The sequence below is a fragment of the Blennius ocellaris genome, assembly GCF_963422515.1.
Source record: "Blennius ocellaris genome assembly, chromosome: 6".
NCBI lineage: Eukaryota > Metazoa > Chordata > Actinopteri > Blenniiformes > Blenniidae > Blennius > Blennius ocellaris.
This window is the reverse complement of record NC_137655.1, coordinates 19,306,029-19,328,419: the sequence shown is the minus strand read 5'-3', so window position 1 is coordinate 19,328,419 and position 22,391 is coordinate 19,306,029. Positions and strand designations below refer to the sequence as shown.

Genomic DNA, 22,391 nt, shown 5'->3' with positions numbered 1-22,391 from the left:
TGGAACTTTTTTTCATCATAAGTTCACATTTAAGTGTTTAACACTTTTACCAATTGGTTAAAGAACTACTTAAAGAAGTAAATACACCCTCTTTTTTATGTGGGATTCCTCATTCAAAAAACTAAGAGTGCTAAGATGTCTCCAACAAAAAGACATGTTTATATGGCTTCATGACATATCACTATGTATATTAAAAAAATAAAAATAAAGAAAATAAAAAATGATATATATATGTGTGTGTGTGTGTGTGTGTGTGTGTGTGTGTGTGTGTGTGTGTGTGTGTGTGTGTGTGTGTGTGTGTGTGTGTGTTACGCTCAAAGGAGATGAAGTTCATTCATTAAATATAATTACAACAGTACATCGTACAATAACTTTAAAGTGAGTGACAGAGATAACACTTGTGCTATTTTTTTCCACATGTGGTGACACTTCTCTCTCACCACTGTGAGACAAACAAAGGGTGTCTTTTCCCATTTATCCCCCAGAGTTTGTTGCTAAGTTACTGAGTTGCAGTATTGAAATCTTTCGAGCCTGGTGAACAGAAACTCAACAGAAATGCTCGTTCACCCTTTGTTCAATAATTTTTATTTATTTATTTACACAGCTGTAAAATCTATATTTCATAGTACACACACACACACACACACACACACACACACACACACACACACACACACACACACACACACACACACACACACACACACACACACACACTCTCTCTCCTGTATTTCTATACATACGCATGCAATATTAACAACTGAGTGTCAATTATTAAAGATTCAACATTTTGTTTTGTTAGAATTAGAGGCCAACAACACGTATTACAGGTTATTCAGGCATTGTTATTTATATTGGCCTTTTTTCTTTTGGCTGCTAATTTATACATGTAAACACAAAAAATGGGGGAAATGAAGTAAAAGATGAGCATGATCTTCATGGATAAAAATTAGAATAAGATGAAGAATAGTAGCTTGTACTTTCTTTATAGTAGTTTGGTTTTTGAAGCCTTTCTATGTGAGGTTTGCATATTCTCGAAGCAATTGCATGATTTTGTTTTCATGTTTATTCCTACAGAGCAAAATCATGTCTTTGAGGTTAATCTATAGATACAAATTCATACCATATTTAGCTTGCAAATAAGATGACTAATATTGTGGTAACTGAGGGGTAGACAGGAAATAGAAAAGCCCCCAAACTTCAGCTAACAAAAGCAGTTTGTCACATGCTCTTAAAGCCCAGAGCACCAACAATTGGTCCCAATGTTTTCAAAGGAGTTGTTGTTGTTGTTGTTGTTGTTGTTGTTGTTGTTGTTGTTGTTGTTGTTGTTGTTGTTGTTGTTGTTGTTTTTAAGCTAAAATGACACTTCATAGCAAGAGTAAGAAAGCCTGTAACATTTAATCCCTCTACTGAGTTACTTTATTGTCTTTTTTCTGCACACCAGAGCACAATGACATTTTCTAAAAACACAAAGACTTCACCCGAAATTGTAAAAAAAATACTTTCACTTCCTGGAGTAGTTTATTGTATTTCAATGAATACGAATGAGATGCAAAACAGGTTTATTATCTAGGTATAGCAAGTATTTGTATGTATTTTAATCCTTCTTGTGTTTCACGTGCATACATTTTATTCTTGTGGTTTTGCTTCGATACAGTAATTGACATCCCAACATGTCGAAAGCAATGGTTTGATGTTCACCTGCTCTCCTGACCAGGAGAGTAGAGGATGTCAATAATGTAATAACTATATAAAAATGCACATATACTCAAAATGAATGCGAGTGCCAAATATAGATACATATTTACATTGATCCTGAAAGTAATTTGTTGTCAAGTGTATCAATGTGTTTCATTGATTGAATAGTGTTGTCTCCTGAGACTGAGCCACTCATGGCTCAGTCACATACTAGCTCATATCAATAAATGGCATTAAAGACAACCAGAGACTTCAGCTATATGACTTATATTTTTAGATCCAATTTTTTTTTTCAGATCTTTCAATCTTTCTACAAAACAATCACAACGTATCTACTCTGTTTCAGAAGATGGCACAAACAGAGGTAATGTAGAACAGAAAAAAAAATTGTACTTCTGATGTTTGTAGTCCACCCCTTTAATAATTCTTTTTGAATTATAATAAAAAATCTATCCTGTCTTAAGTGAATCTTTGTAGCTACCTCTACGACTTTAGTCATCTTCACTCTGGCAGACTTCCACTGATCCACAGACAAAAGAAATGGAATGTAATTGGCAAACAAGCCACCAGTTTTTGTTTATAGTCTACAAAAAGTAGATTCCTCAAATCATTACTGCAAGCGCAAGTTATCTGTTCAGTTAAGGTTCTGGCCCTCAATTTTTTTAGGTAAATAAGGAACTTTATTGTTCCTGAATATGACTTGTTTTTGGTATTTCTTTCCTATATTAGAGAATTATATAAGGATATTGGAAATTCTAGCCTTCAAACAATGATGTTAAAGAACGATGTTGTTGAAATACTTTTTCAAACAATATTTTTGTTTTACCCTTTTATTCTTTATTTGATTTTATACATTGTTATATACAAACAAATATTCAAACAAAAACAAATATAGAAACAATACAAACAAAAACACAAACATTACACAAACTTAAAATAACATGCTCTACACAGAAACACATCTTAGAATACCCCATTGCTCAATAAAATCCAATCATTGTTTTCATACACATTCAAATTCTTCTACTTTAGCTCTGATGATGTGAGTTTCTCCAGCACAATAAAAGATGGCATCTTATACACTTATTGGAGATACATATATGAAATAATGCTAACAAAAATTTAATTAATTAGAACTGATTTTACAGGGCAGCTCAAGCTTTTATACAGAGACCTGCATGATAAACACTGTAAACCTCCTTGGGCATAAAATCAAATATGTTAATTATATGTAACTGGCATCCCTTGTGTGTCACGTGTAATATTTATGTTGTTGGTCTTTTCTGCTGAAAGGTTTAGCACCTTGCTGTCCTCCTTAATGTGTTCTGCTTGAATGGAGTTCAGACCATCATTTTTCTTGGTTTGTTTCTATCCATATTTTTTTATTGCTTGTTATTCTTGCCCCTGTACACATTTTATCCCGGGGAGGAAAAGGCAAATCCCTATTCAATTCACAGTTTCTGCAATATAGGACATGAAAGGTTATGGGGCGTCATTATTTTATATTCAGAACATGCCCTATGGGATATCAACACCTCGAACACAAACCCTTGGACTGTTTACTTACTGAAAGACAAATAAGCATTTCTGTGGGCATGTTACTGCAGATTAAAACACGCAAACCAAATCCAATCTTCAGTTGGATTTGCACACATCTCAGTAAAATATGCTCTTTCTGAGTGTTTGCAAAAACAAATATTTGCCTACAACCCTTTACCTGTCTTATGCTAGAACTTCCCCTCTATCATCTCCAAATTCCTTATAATAATACACGTAAACTATAAATCATTATCCAAATGAGCTGAACAAACTCTATATATGCATGCCACCTGCATGTGTTTAGGAGATATTCTGTTGTTAGAATATCCAACTGGACTTTAGAAGACCAAACTGTACGCCGTGTTGGATTAGACAATGTGAAGTCGGGTTATTGTTATTGTCTGATAGACATGACTCGTTTTGTTCCAGTCATCATAAGATATTAGGGCTCTATACTTTCAATAGTTCAAAGCAAAGCATACAAATTGCATCAATGGACGGTAAACCTCAATGGCACAGCAGAAAAAAACTTTCGAAAGGAGACAGTTGTATGTATACAAGCTTGTATTTGTATATTGATTTTTGTATGTGCGTATTGATATATGAGTATTTGTAATGACATTTATATGGCTACTTTAGATTTGTGTGTACACAATGTTGTCTGTATGTAACAACCTTGTTAATGTGTAATATGAGTAGTGAATATGATTGTGATAGACACCAAGAAGCTGCAAACATGTGCCTTTCACATCCACTTTTATTAGACCGTGTCCCATAATGTTACGTTTGAAATTATTGAACACTTTTACAGTGTTACTTATTGTTATGAAGTCTACGTATATTACTGAGGATACAATTGCAGACCAAGAGTGAGCCGCTCAGTCTTTACCGAGGACAAATAATATCCTTGAGTTACAAAAATAAATAAAAAAATAAAAAAAATCACTGACTGAAATCCAACAAACTAAGTATCTACTTTAAGTGGACCTTTGGAAATATACCAGTACCCATCCTTGGACACACACAAAACATATGTTACAAGTATATAAATTGAAATATCCACGTAACAATGTCCTTACACACACAGACATCTTGACACGTACACACAAATATCACGATGCAGTAACAGACATACATATATTATAACAAACACACAAATGCCAATGTAAACCAAAATTCACTTACCTCACCACATGTATACCCTTTGTTAGCCAAGTGGCGTGCAGGAGGTTGCCTCCAAATGGTCATTTTCAGATCACTCTTGAAGGAAGCGGTCACACAATAGTATGGACGCATGAACATTTCTGTGGAAACAGGACCCTACACACCACCTGGATGATGAGATCATTAAATCTTTCCCTGTATTTTGAGTGTGAGTGGAGTTTATAATTTTTTTTTCAAGAAATAATTGACTCAAGACCAGCATGTCAATGAGCGCATGAGAGGAGTTAAGACAGAAAAATAACAAAAACAAATCCCCAATTGATTTTTTGGGGCTGTACGCTGCTCTGTTTGTAAAGTAGTATGGCAGTGTTAATCCTCATCACTGCTACAATACTGATAATGTGTACTGTCCCAATCAATAATCATCCATTACTTGGAACTTCACTATATAAATCATATTTATATAATAGTGAGTACTTCTTCACTGAAACACTTATCTTATGTCCTGTCAAGAGGTGTCACATCATGACTGGAAGGGTGAATCACTGCATCTCTCTTCTGCTTGCAAGCGTCAAGTATTAAGGCTGCATCTCAATTCTACCCCTTAGCCCTTCATCTTGCCACTACCCCTTTGAAATGCGCGTTCACCAGAGTCTGAGGGGTGTCCCATTTCAATACTGTGCAGAGGCGGAGGGGTGAGGGGAAGAGCTATTCACCCCTCGAAACGAAGCGTTTACAGATGCACACTTTAAACAGAGGGGTATGAGGACATGGCGCCGAAGAACTCGCATTTCACATATATACGCTTCGAAAGTTATATAGACCTGTTGTGTTTTATACTAGTAAGAATGGCAGTAGCGCTGCCGTCTGCCGTATGTGGCTTCCGTGTGTATTTGTTTCGTAGAGACCGTGTTTATAACATTTTATTATTACACTGTATAGTTCCAAAGTCTTCTAATATGGGTGTTTTGAAAACAGGGAAACAGGCAAACAAGGAAGCTCATCCGCTTTCACATGGTGAATGAGGAAATATTTCTGAAGTCCAAATACAGCGCAAAAACTGAAGTAATCCATGTCTCCGTCTATTTCTTCGCCTTGATGTGGAAAGGCGGAAAACGAAACAAAGCAGCCAAACTACTGCAACATGTTGAATTTGGGATGGCATTACGATGCTCCTGCTGGAAAATGTATTACGACGTCAAAACTGTGAGACAGAGCGAGAGGGGCGGGGTTGAGCAAAGGGAGAGGGGTTTCAGTCTTTCAGTCAGGGCCAGCAGCAACAAAATATGAACACCAAGACCAGCGCTCGAAACTCTGCTGGCCCTAAGGCGTTCCATCAGTAACATATCAAAATCTGATTGGTTGATGATACTGTCACTCAACATTTTAACCCAATAGCAGCGTCCAGCTTCAGAGGTCAGTAATGGTTTCCACTGCTTGCCCTGGCAGACTAAAGGAGTTGTGATGCGTTTAGGGGACATAAGAGATTTGAGCTCCACACACTAGAACCAGTCGTCTTCTGGATAAAGTTGCTAAAGTCACTAATTGATCCCAGACACAGATTTCAGAAACACTTTTTAATTATTAAAAAAAAGAAAATTTTATTTTGACAAGGCTCGCAGTGCTAGCCCTGCTGCCCCTGACTGCACACCACTGTTTAAGTTTAAATCCATTAAGCCTACTCTGAGCAGAACATCCAAGTACACAAGAAAAAGGAATCAGAAGCAACTTGTGTGCACTCTACTTTCGGAAGTTTCAAGAATGAACAAGGTGAGGCCAGATTGCATCACAGTCATCATAGCTTTAATCATTATTGTTTAAGAAGCCACAAGAAAATATTAAGCAGTAACAAATAGAGCAAATCAAAACAAAGAAGTATATGTAGAGATTCTGCGTGCTTCAATCTTACATGGAGAGTTTGTGTGGCTGCTTGGGGGTAGAAGCAGTTTTTGAATTGTATTTGTCAAGGATTTTAAAGAGTGTATATAAACTTCTGAAGGGTGCCTTGAGAACAGATTGATGACCTCATAAATGGAGGGAATGGTCTGTTCATGAAGTGCTTTGCCACCCACTGCAGGTTCTTCCTGGTTTCCACTGGAGAAGTACACACTGCAGCAGTAAGTCAGGACTCTTGTTATGGCTTCTTCACCTGATGGGAGATATTTGGTTTCTGGTGTGTCTGGGTGAGCAGTCATGAGGAGGGGCTGATCACACCCTCAGCAGAGATGATGTGTGATGTCTCCTCCTGACATTTAGTGGTTGGTTCCCCCCAATTACCCAATCCACACACAAAAGTTCAAATTCATCATCCTCAAGAATAGAATTATGTACAATTTCACATAGACTTTATTAGAATTAAATAACAATGCATGCATGATTCTAAAACAAAAGACTACAGTAACAATCCATTGCTACAAACATATTTTACAGTGTATGCATCTCAAAAACAAAAAAATAACAATCAGAGACAGACAATGAAGCATTATGTTTATTAAGTGAGCTACAACAAGAGTAAAACAACATCTCATACTTGGGATAAACAAATGAATGCAAACCATATGATTTTTATTCTGAGATCAAATCTACTGCATCGGCCAAGTCACACACAATGAATAGTGGCCATAGCAACAGTCAGAGTAACCATATACCAACGCTCCCATAAAATGGAGACATAACTGTTGGTCTACCCTGATCAGCTAAAACAGGGGTAGGGAACCTTGGTCCTCGAGAGCCGTAGTCCTGCACGTTTTGCATATCTCCCTGCTTCAACACGGCTGATTGCAATGAGCAGCTCGTTATCTGGCTTTGTGCTGAACATGGTGATGAACCATCAGGACGTTCAGTGGAGGGAGACGTGGAAAACGTGCAGGACTATGGCTCTCGAGGACCAGGGTTCCCTCCCCCTGAGCTAAAAGATGATGACCACCAAGTTGGGATTAGTAAATGACACTGATTATGGGTGTATATATATCAAGGATATATATCCACAATTATATCAAGGAATAAAGTGAACATTTTGATGTGTCAGATGCAAACAAATGGCAAGAGAAAGAACTTAAGTGAGTTAGATGAGAGCCAAGTTGTGAAGGCAAGACGAGTGGGTCAGAACATCATGTGGCTCGGACTATGCACTGCTGAATATAAGAATAGGGGGGAAGAGATGGAAAAGCAGTGATGAGGGTCATGAGACTCATTGAGGCACATGGTTCCATGGAGGCAACTCCTTGTGACTTGTAAAACTTGGAAGGATCTCCTAACACCTTGGTGATAGAAACCACATGATGCCCTCAATGTAGTCCATACTTCTATAAGTCAGAGGCGTCTTCTCATCAAAAGGGCAAACTACACAAAATACAGATAATCGTAATAATATGGCTCCTTGGTGTAGCTCAGATAATACAAACTCTCAAACTCTGAGAAAATTCCTAAGGCCTTACAATGTTATAACAGCACTAACATACTCGTCAACACGTTTTCACAGACAACAGCCAAGAAAGCCACAACAAATATTTTCACAGATATTCATCTCAATGTTGTTACTGATTTAATTCACTCAGACAGCCGACAATATAAAGCCAACACTGAATTGTCCAGTCTTGACTGTGCTTATCATCAGCCATGTGTTTTTTTCCCTTCTTGGATGGAGAAACTAATGCAACAAATGTCATTTTGCCTCAAACTGTAGTGACTCATGTCTACACGTGTACAATGTACGAATGACCCCCACATATGTACACAAACTTACACATGTGCACTCATAACACACTTAAGGCAATGGTGGCCTGGCAACAGTGACTATTCGAGTACATCTAAATGTGCCCTTGCACGCTTCTCTAACTCTGTTCATCCCTTAAACGCCTACGACAAGAAAAGAAAAAAGAAAAAAACAGTTAGAATCGTGGCACACTACAAGACACAGCATCTGATCTTTCATTTAAAAACGTCTCTAATCAAAAATACCACAGGATATTTACATTTTCTCAGTTAATAGCTTATTTCAGTACAGTTTCACGGAGTTGGCGCACATAAATAGGCAACAGATGAGCACGTGCAGAGACAGTTATTGAGTGATTTATTATGTGCATTTCATGACGGGAGGTCTTTCTGCTTTCAAATATCTTTTCTCACACTCAGAATGATGGCTGCGCTGAACCAAAGCCTGCCTTGCATACAGTGAACACTAATTAAACAATATCCATATACTTAATTCTCAGGTGATACAGCATTTGATCCTCGATCTTTGATCCTTCCGTTCCATAATATGATTTCCACATGCATCATCTTAATACAATGACTACTGACTGATAAAGCTTTAATATAACACTGAAGACTATATTAAAACACAACTCAGACTGAAACTCCTCCTGCACATGTGCATGAAAAGACTCAATTCGATTTATCTTGGCATTTCCACTACAAAGATGGTTCAAATAAAACAGCCTGCTTTGTCTTTCAACCTTATTGTCACAAGAGACATTGGAGTGTTTGTTATGCTGGTCATGAGTTCCACGTTTGAAAAGAAATATGTACAAGTAATTAAAAGGGCAAAGCAAGGTGATCAGTGTGAAACTCCAGAGGAAACAAAAGCTGCGAACTCAGTTTCACTTTGGTAATTTAATTAATTCTGAAGTTATTTGGAGATTTACAGTTTCAAGAGAAACAAACCAAAGGTCTGAAAGATTTTTCCACCCCTAAATGTCATGTCTAAATATTTTCACACACATCAAGATATAGTATGTATTAACAAATTATTTATATTTTCTTGAATGTACTTTACCCATTGTGGTGTTCCACAGAGATCAAGTCTTGGACCACTATAGGTCTTACTTACTGTAAAGTCTGCTGATGTAATTGTCAATGACCAAATCTATAAATGTCCACAATAAAGGTCCTAATTCTTGCCTTTTATTGAAATCTAAGTCAAAACTGAATTATCCTAGACAATGTCATCCTGGTAGATTGATTCTACTGATATTTAGTGTATTTTCTACTATTTTGTCCCAACACAGAATGTGATTGCAGTCATATTCGGCTTCTGTTGATTGTTGTTTCCACATATTTTTGACTTAAGGATCTAATTTGATGCAGAATAAATCCTGTGACATCAGACATGACAAGTTTAATTCTCTAGTCACACTGACGTCAAAGTCCTGTAACTGAAGCTTCCTCCAACAGCTGTGCTTAGTAGTGATTCTGATGTGGTACATGTCATCATCCACATTTTTGTTTCCAATGTTTTTTCTTTCAGTCGAGTAAATTCCTGCTTCATATACATCAGGGGAGTTTTATTAACTTTCTCATTTTCTTGGAAATGTGCTTCTGTTAATGCAGTTAACCCAATTCTACACAATTTCTTGGAATGGTATTTTTACTAATGGGTAGAAAATAAGCAATGTGAGAGTAGTTATACTTGCATACTCTCTCCACTACTGATGTTTATTTAAACATACATCTATTTATCGCCATGTGTGGGCATTGGAAGAATCCAAAGGGAATTTCTGGGGAATGACATTTGCTTATTTAGTCATTTTAATTAAAGGCTTGCAAAGAAAGCTGTCCCCAAATATTTATCATGTGCTTGCTCTGTAAGCTACTTAGCAGGGCAGTGTGTAAGCAAGTTTTTCATTTTTCGTCCTGTCAGTCCTCCGAAATAGAATTCTCCAAACATGTGAAGATGGGGAAATTAACATGACAGCATTATCAAACAATAAAATCATCTTATCTGTGTGCATAATATATCTACTACTATGCATGCCAATTTACACAAGTTTCATTTACTATTCACATAACCTTTCTTTTTTTTCCTCATTATCCCTTTTTACACAGGGGATTTGTAATGAAAGTGCTGGTCTTGCTGCGTACGTCAGGCAAATTTGCTCTTCAAATATCGGCTTTGCTTGCATTAAAAAAAAAAAAAAAAATACAACCATACTCACTGCCGGCCCTGGTGCTCCAGAGATTCCCTCTGCTTCACCTGTGTGCTTATCAGTCACCAGCAGCATCCCCCCTGAGCCCTTCTGCACAATTTGCCCGTGAGTGCCAAAGGACTTTTTGTAATAAATGGTCACACTCTTATATTGGGAGACTATTCCACTCACTCTTTATGCCAAGCAGCTGCCAGAGGTTCAGCAGAGGATCTGATATCACATGTGGTTGGAATATGAACACAAATAATCTCATATAGCTCAAATAAACAGATGCCATGATCAAGTATGCTAATGAGAAGCCACAGGCATGTTGGGGGTGGCCAAAGCAAAAATCAATTAACACAACAAGTACCTGTTCCTGCAGTTATTATGGAAATGAGAAGGGCAGCAGGAGCATAATAATCACAGAATTGGGTGAACGTTTGTCACTTCATAAAGGCCACTTCATTGTCTTGACTTAACATGATTGATTACTCAGTAAAGGTGGACTTGTTAAAGTGATCAGCACACGGCATGCTCACACACCCCTCTGTCACCTAAATCTTGGACAATTACACTAACGTAATTCCAACGCTCCACACTAATTGATCCATCATAGGATCGTGAAATGCTCGAGCCAATCCCACCTGAGCACAGACAGACAATGACGTTCATATTTAGAATAATCAATTAACCTCAAACACATGTCTATAGGCTGTAACATTAGTTAACACTACCCAGGAATGCTCCCAGGATTCAAACTGAAAATCTATTTGCGATGAGATTAGTGAATTAACAACTAAAACCCTTTGCAGCCCATTTATGTAAGTCATGTAGAATGTTTTTTTTTCTTTCTTTTAACCCAATATTTGGAGGTAGTTTGGCACACAAGGTAGTGTGATGGTTGACACTGTCACCTCATAGTGAGGAAACCCAAATTTGAGTCAATAGTCTGGGATGTTTTTGTGTGTCTATTTTATGGTTCCTCCTCAAGACAACAAAAGTGTATTAATTAGAAACATTAAAGGGTTTATAATCTGGAAGATTGAATATATATAACATTGGCATGAAATATTAGAGTAATTGCCAAGTTATATGATAAATCTGTGTGTATTCATTGCAAACTCAACCCCTTTTCAAAACAACACTTAATCATTTAATTCATTGTTAATATGAAAACACAAAGACTGCTGCTCGGCCTCATGTTGGTTTCTTTGTGCAGATCTTTTCCGTAATTAGATCACCTAATGGACTTGTGAGGGAGAGATCAGAGTAACCTTTAGCACCATTGTTCACTGTGACATTTAACTATACATAAGTGAAATATGCTAATTTTAGATCCAACTGCTACCTTTTCGTCACATATTTTTATAACGAGATTCGATTTTTTCCAAAGAGCATTCATTTTTGTGAAGCCAGAAAGAAGTAATTACTGCAATCTGTCTGTAATTGGCTTTGAGCTGGTACATTTAAGGTGTAGTACAATGTGTGTGTGTGTGTGTGTGTGTGTGTGTGTGTGTGTGTGTGTGTGTGTGTGTGTGTGTGTGTGTGTGTGTGTGTGTGTGTGTGTGTGTGTGTGTGTGTGTGTGTGTGTGTGTGTGTGTGTGTGTGTGTGTGTGTGTGTGGATTAGGTGAAGGAGCAAAACATAACAGTCTCTGTGACACCACAGGGAAATCAATCTCTTCTAGCTCTTTTGGACAGGGAAAAAACACTTCCCTTTATCACTCTATCACTCATAAACACTCATAAACAACAGAGGCAGCTGTATGACAGTATTCCACTTATGGTGGAAATGATACACCACATGTCTGCTGTTCTCTTCTGCAGGAGAACGCCACTCACAGAGAAACAGTACTGATTTTGAACCATACAATGGTGGGACAATAACCTAATTTTTCATGCCACTACTTTGGCTTTATGAGCATATTGTCAACCTCTGTGTATAGAACCATACATCAGAAACCATGATGGCCCTGGGGTAGCATATAAAGCTTCTTATATTTGTATAAAAATATCACAGAAATATCAACAGCTGCTGGAGTGTCCACTTCTATTTGTAAGCTGGTGGGGCTGAAGTCGGCACAAGAACATGAGAAGAAATTCACGTTGTCCTCCATGTGGTGTCAGACGTGTCTCAATGTAGAAGATAGAAAATTGATTATCATATAAATAGGTCTTGGTGTGTCAACAGCATCCTTGTTCTGGAATATGTTTAGATTTTAGCTGATAAAAGTGAATGTCTACCTTTTAAAAAGTAAGAAACCGTGCGTTTGGAAAATTGTGTGATGTAGTAATGCTTCTTATGGTCTTATAATAAAACATTTTTTAATGATGCCAATTTGTTGCCAATATGTTGTTAATTCATCAAAGATTTGTCAATATGATCACAAGAGTCTTTGGCTTTGGCTACAAGTCTCTTCATAAGAATGGAAAGTGATCAACAACCTGGAAACAAATCTTCTTATGGAGTATTGGGTACTATGATATCATTGCGCCGTTCATCACTCTTTAGGCTGAATGCACTTTCAGCTTGCATGCTTTTTGAAGCAGCATGTATCCAGTGAGGGCTTTCTTTTCAAACAAGAACCTCTCCAGTTGTTGTAAACCACATTGAACATTGGTGTGTACTCTATTTACCGGTACATGTGTTATTCTGTGTTTGTCAGACGCAATCCTTAGAGGTTTATCAGCCCATTTTCATATGTGCAAAACCTCAGTGGATCACGAGTGTTGGATTATTTGAGGTTTCTGGAGTTTTCAAAAGTAGAATGTGCTGAATTTTAAGATCAGTCTTAAAACTCTAAGATTTGATGAAGTTGGAGCTGGCTTGGGTCATCTGTCACCGTTTTCTTAGTGAAAGTGCTCAAGGTTTATGTTGCTAAAAAGTCTTATTCATTCTAGGTAGCTCGAGCTGGAATATCCCATGATCTGTAGTTTCGACTATGGTTGCACAATAGTGTAGTGATTAATGATTGATATCCCCCATTCAAGAGAGCAGGTGACTTCAAATTGCTTGCTAATCGTCCATGTTAGTGTGTGTGTGCTCCTGTCTGTTTATCCTGCCATGGTGTACACTCCCATCAATTATACTTGATAGTAGTCTCTAGAGAGATCAATACAACCCCTCGCAACTCTCACTGGGATTAAACGGTCTAGAAGAGAAATGGATGAATGGTTTCTACCATTAGTCTGCAGCATGTTGTTTATCTTGCTGTCTATTATCAGTGCATACTTTAAACCGCTTCTTTTTTTGTCTTACTTTCCTTTAACCTCCAGCAGTCCAACCAGATGAGCCTTGAGTCTAGTTATGCTGAAGGTTTTCTACGGATTCTTTCCATAATAGAATGTGCTTCACTCATCAACTGCATTTTTTCCTACAAATGTGGCTTGATTTAGGGGCAAATTAAACACGATTTTAAACAGTATACATTTTATTGCCAAAAGGAACTGTTACAACACATGAATGATTTTCAAAGCACTAATGTTTTTTTCATTTGCTGCCAAGTATAGGCTACACGTTGTTCTCCCACTATAGGGCAGTAGCTATGCTCTATGTTTAGACCACATAGCAAAATAGCTCAAACAAGAACCCACACAAGCAGCAGGCCTAGCAATATTTGTAAAAACTGCCCACAAAAGCAGCTCATATATCTATTAGCTGCGAGACTGACAGCATTGTGCTTTGGTGCACTCAGTGAAATATGCTCAGCGATTCAGCCTGGCAGGGCTGAGGTTGTAACGCAATTAGCGTGAGGTGAGTAGAGGAGCCACAGTCAGCCACACAACAGTGACCTGACAGAGAGTGAGCTGAGAAACCTGACTTCCACTTGAAATCCTGCAGGTGGGCTCAAATGGGGACAGCGAGCCAGGAACTTCCATTAATAAATCCAGCCAGTAAGGCTGCCATGAGCGCATTGTTCACTCCACTTATCGTCTCAAAAGACTGGTTTATGAAATCACCCCTGCAAAAGAAGGAGAAGCTTGGGCTTCGTAGCTCTGAGCAACAATCTGATAGTACAGAAAGGTAATTTTGTTGCAGCATCACATACACATTTCAGATTTTATTACACATGCTGGTTGCTTTAATATTGGTAAACTTTAATGACACAAATGCACTTAAAACGTGTCTGGAATGAAACGCCCATAATGTTTCTTTAATGGCTTTTTAAATTTTACCACAACATTTTATTTTAAAAACACATGACACATTTTCTCTTTGTCGTTATTTGTTATTTGTTTAGATTTTGCCAAATACATCACTTTCTGTTGTGCGGACTGTAGTTGTTTATAAATTTCAAATTTCTTTCAGGATGCTATCTGAAAACTACAGGTCCTACCATCAGGAACTGTTTTTTTTGTATTCTGTTGCAATGCAAAGCACAAGTATGACTCGTGATACAATTGAAAATCACAGTTGCAATACATTACATATTTGTTTCGTTGTCCACTGCAGAGAACTATAGATACTGTATATAACTAACTCATTCATCCTTTTATATGTATGAATTTCTACATGAAAGTGATCTCACAAACCTTTGGAACATGAACAGTGAAAAAAAGCCAACGATTAATGACACAAATCAAGAACACACCAACATAACACTGTAAAGAGAAGCAGGCACTTAGTCAACAAGGCAAATGCATGAATCATGAAAAAAAAACAAAATACATCTGGCAGCAAAATATAAAACAATCCAAAAATACTGAGCAAACAGTAATCTAATTTCTATATTTTTATAACTATGTTACAAAACTGCCTGTGTCACTTCTAATCCTGTATGTATCCTATACATTTTACACACCATTTATATTTGCTTACCCTCTGGGCCATTGCATTGATTTACATTCATGTCTGTATGCTTATTCAGAACCTTTAATTCTTCAATATAATCTTCACCTAATCTTGAACTTTGTCTGACCATGAAACTCAAAATGTATTAGTTTTCCTTCTGGGCATCCGGTGCTCACCATGGAAATGTGTAAAGGGAATAATTCCACCAACAGTAATACGTCTGCATCCAAACATACACAAACAAACTTGATTTTGATAAGGGTTTCCAATCTGATTCCATACATTTCGTAGCCCCTTTCTTTAACTTTAATCTTCAAAACTGAGTGCCTAACGGGAACATTAAGCAAACTATAAAGTCAGGCATAAAAGCCGATAGTAACATACATAAACCAGCGTGTGGTGCTGCATTTTGGCCACTAAAGGGGAAGTCAGATTCATATTTCGCTTTGAAGTTTTAGGACCCCACTAAGAGATAAACGACAAACAGTACCTCGAGTCTCGTGCACACACACACACACACACACACACACACACACACACACACACACACACACACACACACACGATGCACTGTAAACATCTAAGTTGCCTTTGTCTATTGTAATGATAGACAACAGTATACTCAGATTTTTTTTTTTCGTCTGGTTTGACGGACTGAGTTGCAATACATAAATGTTTTAAGCTTCTATACTGCTACATTACATCGCCTGCTTTTAGAATTCACATTACTGTCCCTATGAGATTAGCGCTGGCCTAAAAATAAAGAAAATGGTGTGCTGCATTGCTGTTGCATCAGTTTCCCTCAGCAAGTTCCCATAGTGCTGACTGTAGTATAACTGAACTTGGACATGGACGCCCCTGTTGCCATGACATCCTCCTCATTGTCCCGTAGCCCACGACGACGATGACGGCGGAAAGGAGCAGCGCAGCACGAGAAAGTGGTAAGCAGACCTTTGCGGAAGCGCGTGTTCATGAAGCAGTAAATAATTGGGTTGACACAAGCAGAAGTGTAGCACAATAAATGAATAAAAGCGATGGGCGCCCCCGAGAGGGCGTGTTTGGCAGAGATGTCATCAAACGCCCGCCACGTGTTGACACAGTACAGCGGCATCCAGCAGATGAAAAACAGAACAACAATGACCACCAGCATACGAATGACCCGCTTCTTTGCCTTCAGCTTGGCCTCTGACGTGTTGCTGCGAGGTCTCTCCGCCTTGCTCGCCCTGCCCGACGCCGCCGTGGCGGACATCTCCATGGAGTGCGGCCGTTGGACCACGTTAACGTAACAACCGTCTCCGTCATCGCAACCAGCAGACGCAGTGGAGGTCAGGCCATTCTTCACATCTGCAAAGGAGAGCAGGATGAAACACAACATTAAAAGCTCAATATCCGAATCCTGTCCTGCCTAAAATGTGAAACTTTAATGTGTCAGCAATGAAACCGATTTGGATTTGAATTGATGTGTTTGGATATCATATAACAAATAAGTGGAACTTTAGAATATACGGTCAAGTGGAAGGTCATAATGACATCTGTAACAAATATCAACTATATAATTAGTCTGATTACTGTATAACAAAATGTATTGAGCTGAAAAATAAAATGTTTTGTTGGTTTGAAAAATTCAACCTCAAGACTTAGTTAGATCCTTTCATTAAACAAGTGCCAATAGTTCTCACATATGCTTTTGTTAAAATTGCCCATACACAATTTGGGCTTTTCACAATTTGGAGGCCTTCACAATGATAGATAATGACCACCAACAAGCTGAAGAAATGGTTTAATCAGACAACAAAACTAATATATGTTCAGTCTCTCCACATTTTTAGAATGTCAACAAAAAACAAATTTTTAGATGAAATTGAAGGAATAAGCGAAAACAATTCTTCAACCAATTAGCCATACAACCACAAGCTGAGATATGAAACACGATGCAGCTGCAGTGTTTGAGTTCCTCTATGCCGTTTTATGTATCAGGATTCTTAATACAGAGTCCTATGTCTTTATTTTACTCTCAAAGCAGACTATTATTGCTAAAAAGCATGTAAGCTACAGCCTTTGCACACATGACACATCGTATCAATCCTACAGTATCGTTACTGCTCATGCTGAGCCATCGAAACCAATTTTCTACATTTCTCAGGAGAAATCTGTTTAAAGTTGTGGCTGTTTTCAAGTAGTGCTGAACAGAGTTTTCATTTAATCCAATGCAAACATTGGGGAATTGTTATTTTTGTCAGCAGCTGAAAGCTTTTCTTCATACTTTGAGATGGTCTGCTGCAATGTGATGCAGCATTCATTATATTCATGTTGATGTAATAAATAAGAGGGAACCATTGCTTGGGTGTGGGAGAAACTGCAAGCATCTACAAATTCACAGAGCATTACAGTAAATTATTATAATGACAGCATTGCCATTGTCTGTAAATACTAATGAGCTGAACCAGGACAAAAACATGAATACCAGTTTGTATTTTAAGAACCTAGTTTTTATTTTAAGAACAAATACCTCCAAAAAGCTTCACCCTGGTAACCTGACTCCATCCACAAGAATACATTCGACATGGGCTTTCCCAGCAAATGATTTCAACTTTTCATCCATTTTAAATGGAAATTATTTATGAAATAACATCTTGAAAATGACTTCCCAATTTCGGCCTACTAGCAGAGAATGAAACAAAGCATTTTCCTGTGCTTCTTAAAAAATGGTTCTTAATTTAGAACAGATAAATTAAATTAAAATAATTAGGAAGGTAATCAAGATTTTTTTTCTTCAAATGCGTCTACTGTTATGAGTTTCATCTCAAATGATTTTGTTTTTATTGCACTCTTTTTCATAAAGTATTTTTATCAAGGGAATGGTCAAGGAAATTGAGCTGGTCCTGTGTCCAGCTGATTGATTTTTAACACGCACTGATTGGGAAGATTCATGTTGTGGGAACCGTACTGTGAAAAAGTAATCAGCTTGCAAAAATACACAGAAATGCAACAAGAAAAAAACCTGCCCAAATAATTATCCACAACATTATTATTATTAAATTATTATTCTTTTATACATATAATGTGCATATACAATACTGCATTAAAAAAGCTGAGAGTTAAACAGAATGTACACAGTCTCCATGTAAGCTTTTTTTTAATCACTAGTGTCTCTTACCCTCACCTCTAATTTCTAGTTTTTATGTTATTTTTGGTTGTTATTTATTAATTTGAGTAACATCTTTCTCTGTGAGAGCAGACAGATGGTGATGTCCAGACCTGCAGCTGCAGGCCGATTCCAACCTCCGCTACAAACAGCTACCATCCCGGTCACACACGGACATGCCCACAAAAGGTTATGTTTTACTTAACCTGCACACATTATCATGATTGTCGATCTAATGAAAATGTTGCAATTACAAAATGCAAAAACCTTATCATTTATTAAAAAATGTGAATGTCAGAACTGGCTGAGGGATTTTAAGTTCAATTGTATTCAGTATGAGACAACCGAATGATAATGCAATCAAAGTAGCATTTAGGTTGATGAAAGAACACTTAAAAGAAGGATTTATAACTTCCTCCAGGGGTGGGTACCGGTAATTAATTTTCCCGAAAGATGTGCATGAAAAAAACGAGGACAACTGTGGAGTTCTACTTAATTCTGTCCAATGTAATTATTTCTGGGGTTTTTTTCAAATCAGCCCATGAAAACAAGGCTTTCAAATGGTTTATGCATCAGTCAAGTTTTTATTTTCTTTTTCTTTTCAGGTTGGCCTGATGATGGTGATTTGAATTTGTTTTTACACCACAGCAAAGGTAGGTGACGGCATGATCTAAACTTTGAAAAAAAAAAAAAAACCCAGCAATCTTCAAACTGAAAGCAAAGACATATTTTATGTGCTTAATTACACAGATTATGATTTAAGTAATAATTTTGCCCAATGTCCGGGTCTGAGCCAAAATATAAAATTCATTTTCAAATGATATGAAATGATTGTTGGTGTAGTTAAAAAGACACAATTGAGCTTTTTTTCCCCGCTAGAGACATCGATTATGAAAAAAAGCCCTTTAATCTCTGTTTTTACACCGGTAGTGTGGTTGACAAGAGATTGGAAAACATTCAGTGGTTGTTGTTTTTTGTGTTTTTTCCCCCGTTAAAACAAGTAGTTCTTTAGGACACTGTTGAGAAGCAACATTTTTTGTCCCCAAACGACCTGCGACCTCTTATGAATGTTGTGTAGCAATTCATCAAAACAAACTACTAGCAGTAGAAAGTACTAAGTTCTGACATCTCCTGCTTGGAACCCAAAAGGTTTACCCTTACCCTGACAGAGTGTGATTACTCTCTGCAGAGCTCTTTACTCTCTGTAAAACAGATGAAGTGTTGAAGTGTAGTTTGTTTGAATGATACCATCATGAGGAGTGTTGTTGATATTAGGTATTTATAAAACCACTGAGCTATTTTTGACTCACCACTTATATTTCTGGTGCACTATGACCGTTCCAGGAAGGGAACCATGCAATCATGTGGTTTTAAAAACCTGACTTTGTGTTGGCATTTTCAGATTTTATTCAAAGAAAACCCTTCTATAATGGATCCTGAGCTCAGTTTCAAAAATCAGAAGCCTACTCTACAGGGTCATTAGAACACTGGTAATAACCCTTTTAAGGAAGCACAAACATTGATCTTTTTTTAATCTTAGATACTTTGTTCCCCTTAGGGAAATTACTTTTCTGCAATCAATTTTTTTATTTGTATTCATAGTTAATCAAACCAGGCCTGAGCAACCTGAGGCCATGGACCATACAGTATTCGTCCCTTTAGCTTTGCTTGACCGGCCCTCTGAGTGTTACTGCAAAATCCTGAATCAAATACATCTTGCTCAAAGTTTTGGTTTAATTACATCTAAAATTGTCATAGCTGGTTGGGGTTAGGGGGTATTGCTCATCAAAATATAGCAGTATCCACAAACTTTCAATTCCACTCCTTGAATATGAACTACTGTTTTCACTCATCTCGATCACTTCTGTCTTCATCGTGAGTTTGACTGGGTTGTGCTTCCCATGTGCTTTGTCCGTGGCCTCACCAGTTGAGTGTTTTTTGTTGCCCATCTCAAACTGGATGCCTCGATAAAGTTCCCTGGAGATCAGTCCGTAGGCCACAATCATGACCACACCGGGAATAGCAAACAGTACCAGCAAAAGCAGAATATACCTAGAAGAGACACAAAACAGGTGCAAAAACTCATTGTTTGTCGATCAGATGCATTCATGCAAAGCCTCAGATTGAATAACCCATGTACTTAATTACCATTGCTATGATTCATCAAACATCTGTTTAAGGCACTTAAATAAAATTACATTCCTCGCAATATTGAAAACAAATGTAGGTCGTAAAAAACAAAACTTAAGACTGAGGTCATTTTAAGATTCTCTGCTTTGTTTTTGTTTTTTTAATCCAAAAGATCACATTTCATTGTTGCAAGAACAAGCAAACCTTGCAGATATCCTCAACATAGATTAGTTCCACTCATAAGCCTAAACACACATATTAATGCACATTAACAACTGTTCTTTGTCATATAAGTATCATTCAAGGGAATTATTACTTCAGAGTTGGAGCTTTTCATTTGTTCAGCTTCCCACAAATACTGTTTCTTGTCATACAAATCAGCAATTTTTGTAAAGTTATAACCCAGTGTTGACAGACCTGATCAGATGCTATTAGCAGAGAGAAAATAATTTGCCTTTTCTCAAAATACAAATATGAATAAATACATTCGCTGTCCATAGTTGTTTGGAATCTTGTCTCATGGCTTGAAATAAGTGTATAAAGTTTGCATTTTTCTACTTCTGAGTACATGTTTATCCTGTTTTCCCCAGGATTAAGTGGTCACTCTAAATTGCCCGTCAATCTGAGTGTGTGCTTTATATTTTTTCTGTTTGTCTGAGTGTTTGAGAGTTGTCTCTGTGATGGATGCAAGGCTGTACGATGCCTTCCATCAATGTCAGCTTGGATTGGCCTCAATCTCACACGCACGGATATACGCACACACACATACACATACACACACACACACACACACACACACACACACACACACACACACACACACACACACACACACACACACACACACACACACACACACACACACACTCTCTTGCCAGTGAAACTTCCACTGAAGATACTAAAAAACACAATGAAGTATAAAAATAAGAAAGCAAGGAACAATACATCAATTAAAGAGCAAGTACATCAAGTACACTGATAATGAAGGTAGATAAGACCACAGCTTTCAATGTAAAAGCTTAACAATATGCACACATCTAAAATAATAAAACCTCTCTATGAAAACACAGATACAGTGCCTCTGTTGGACTGAAGTTACCCCAAGGCCTGTTCCTTCTCGGGTCCCAAAAAAACAGGGTTGAAAAAAAAAAAAAATCACAAACACCGTCTGTTCTCTTCATCTGTCCCAATGTTAAAACAAAAATATTCAAAAGAGTTACACAAAGAGCTGCTACAAACAGACTCCAGGCCCGAATATGGAAGTGGATGAGATGTTTCAGTCTAGCGTGTCTTGTTGAAAGTAGACAGAGCCCCACACACCCCTCAGACACAGACAGAGTTCATCTCAGGTTTATTTGATACAAAACGGCACACTGTCCAGGCGGCCAAGAGTGAAAGTAATGTACGACCTGGCAAATGATTTTATAATAAGTTGCACTCTACAAGCCGGTGTGGTTCTCATTACCCTGGACAAGTGGCTGATGATGTTCACCAGATAAAAGCAAAGTATGCGTAACTCAATATTAAGTTATAGCTCTGATACACTAAAGATATCCCAAGTGCCTATAGTGAACTGCAAAATCAGTTCATGATGGAAATGTTTCAATACAAGAGGTAACTTATTATATCCTCCTAAATGTAGTGAAAGTTGTAAAAATGAAGCTGTGGTGTCCGTGTGGTGTAGCACTGTCTCCTCACAGAAAAAAATATTCCAGGATCAAGTCCCATTTTAATGGCCTTACTGTGCAGTTAGCATGTTGTGTTGCTTGAGTTTCTTTAGGGAAAACCCGACAGTGTAAAGTTAATTGGTGGCTCCAAAATAGCCTGTATTTGCTATTACCTTAAATTGGATTAAGCCTTATAGAACTACTGGCTTTGATGTAAAATCTCATTTGCTCTGCTATTGGTTTTTGTCCTGTTTGATTTGCTAATGAAATGGAGAGAGTGGTGCATGCTTTTATAAGACTTCAGTGTAAGCTTCATTATAGAGAATTGTAGGAGGAATCCTTTGTCTGA

General features: G+C 37.6%; 1 protein-coding gene across 1 annotated transcript in view; it reads right to left on the bottom strand.

Annotated features, from left to right (window-relative positions):
- Window positions 1-15,902: 15,902 nt before the first annotated feature.
- The window catches only part of cckbrb (cholecystokinin B receptor b), a gene marked incomplete at both ends in the record, with an annotated part of 29,080 nt that continues 22,591 nt past the window's right edge, over window positions 15,903-22,391 (bottom strand). Inside the window, 2 exons of the mRNA XM_080498213.1 lie at window positions 15,903-16,444; window positions 20,170-20,297. Of these exons, the coding sequence (XP_080354339.1) occupies window positions 15,903-16,444; window positions 20,170-20,297 (670 nt within the window). The remainder of the gene's footprint in view (window positions 16,445-20,169; window positions 20,298-22,391) is intronic.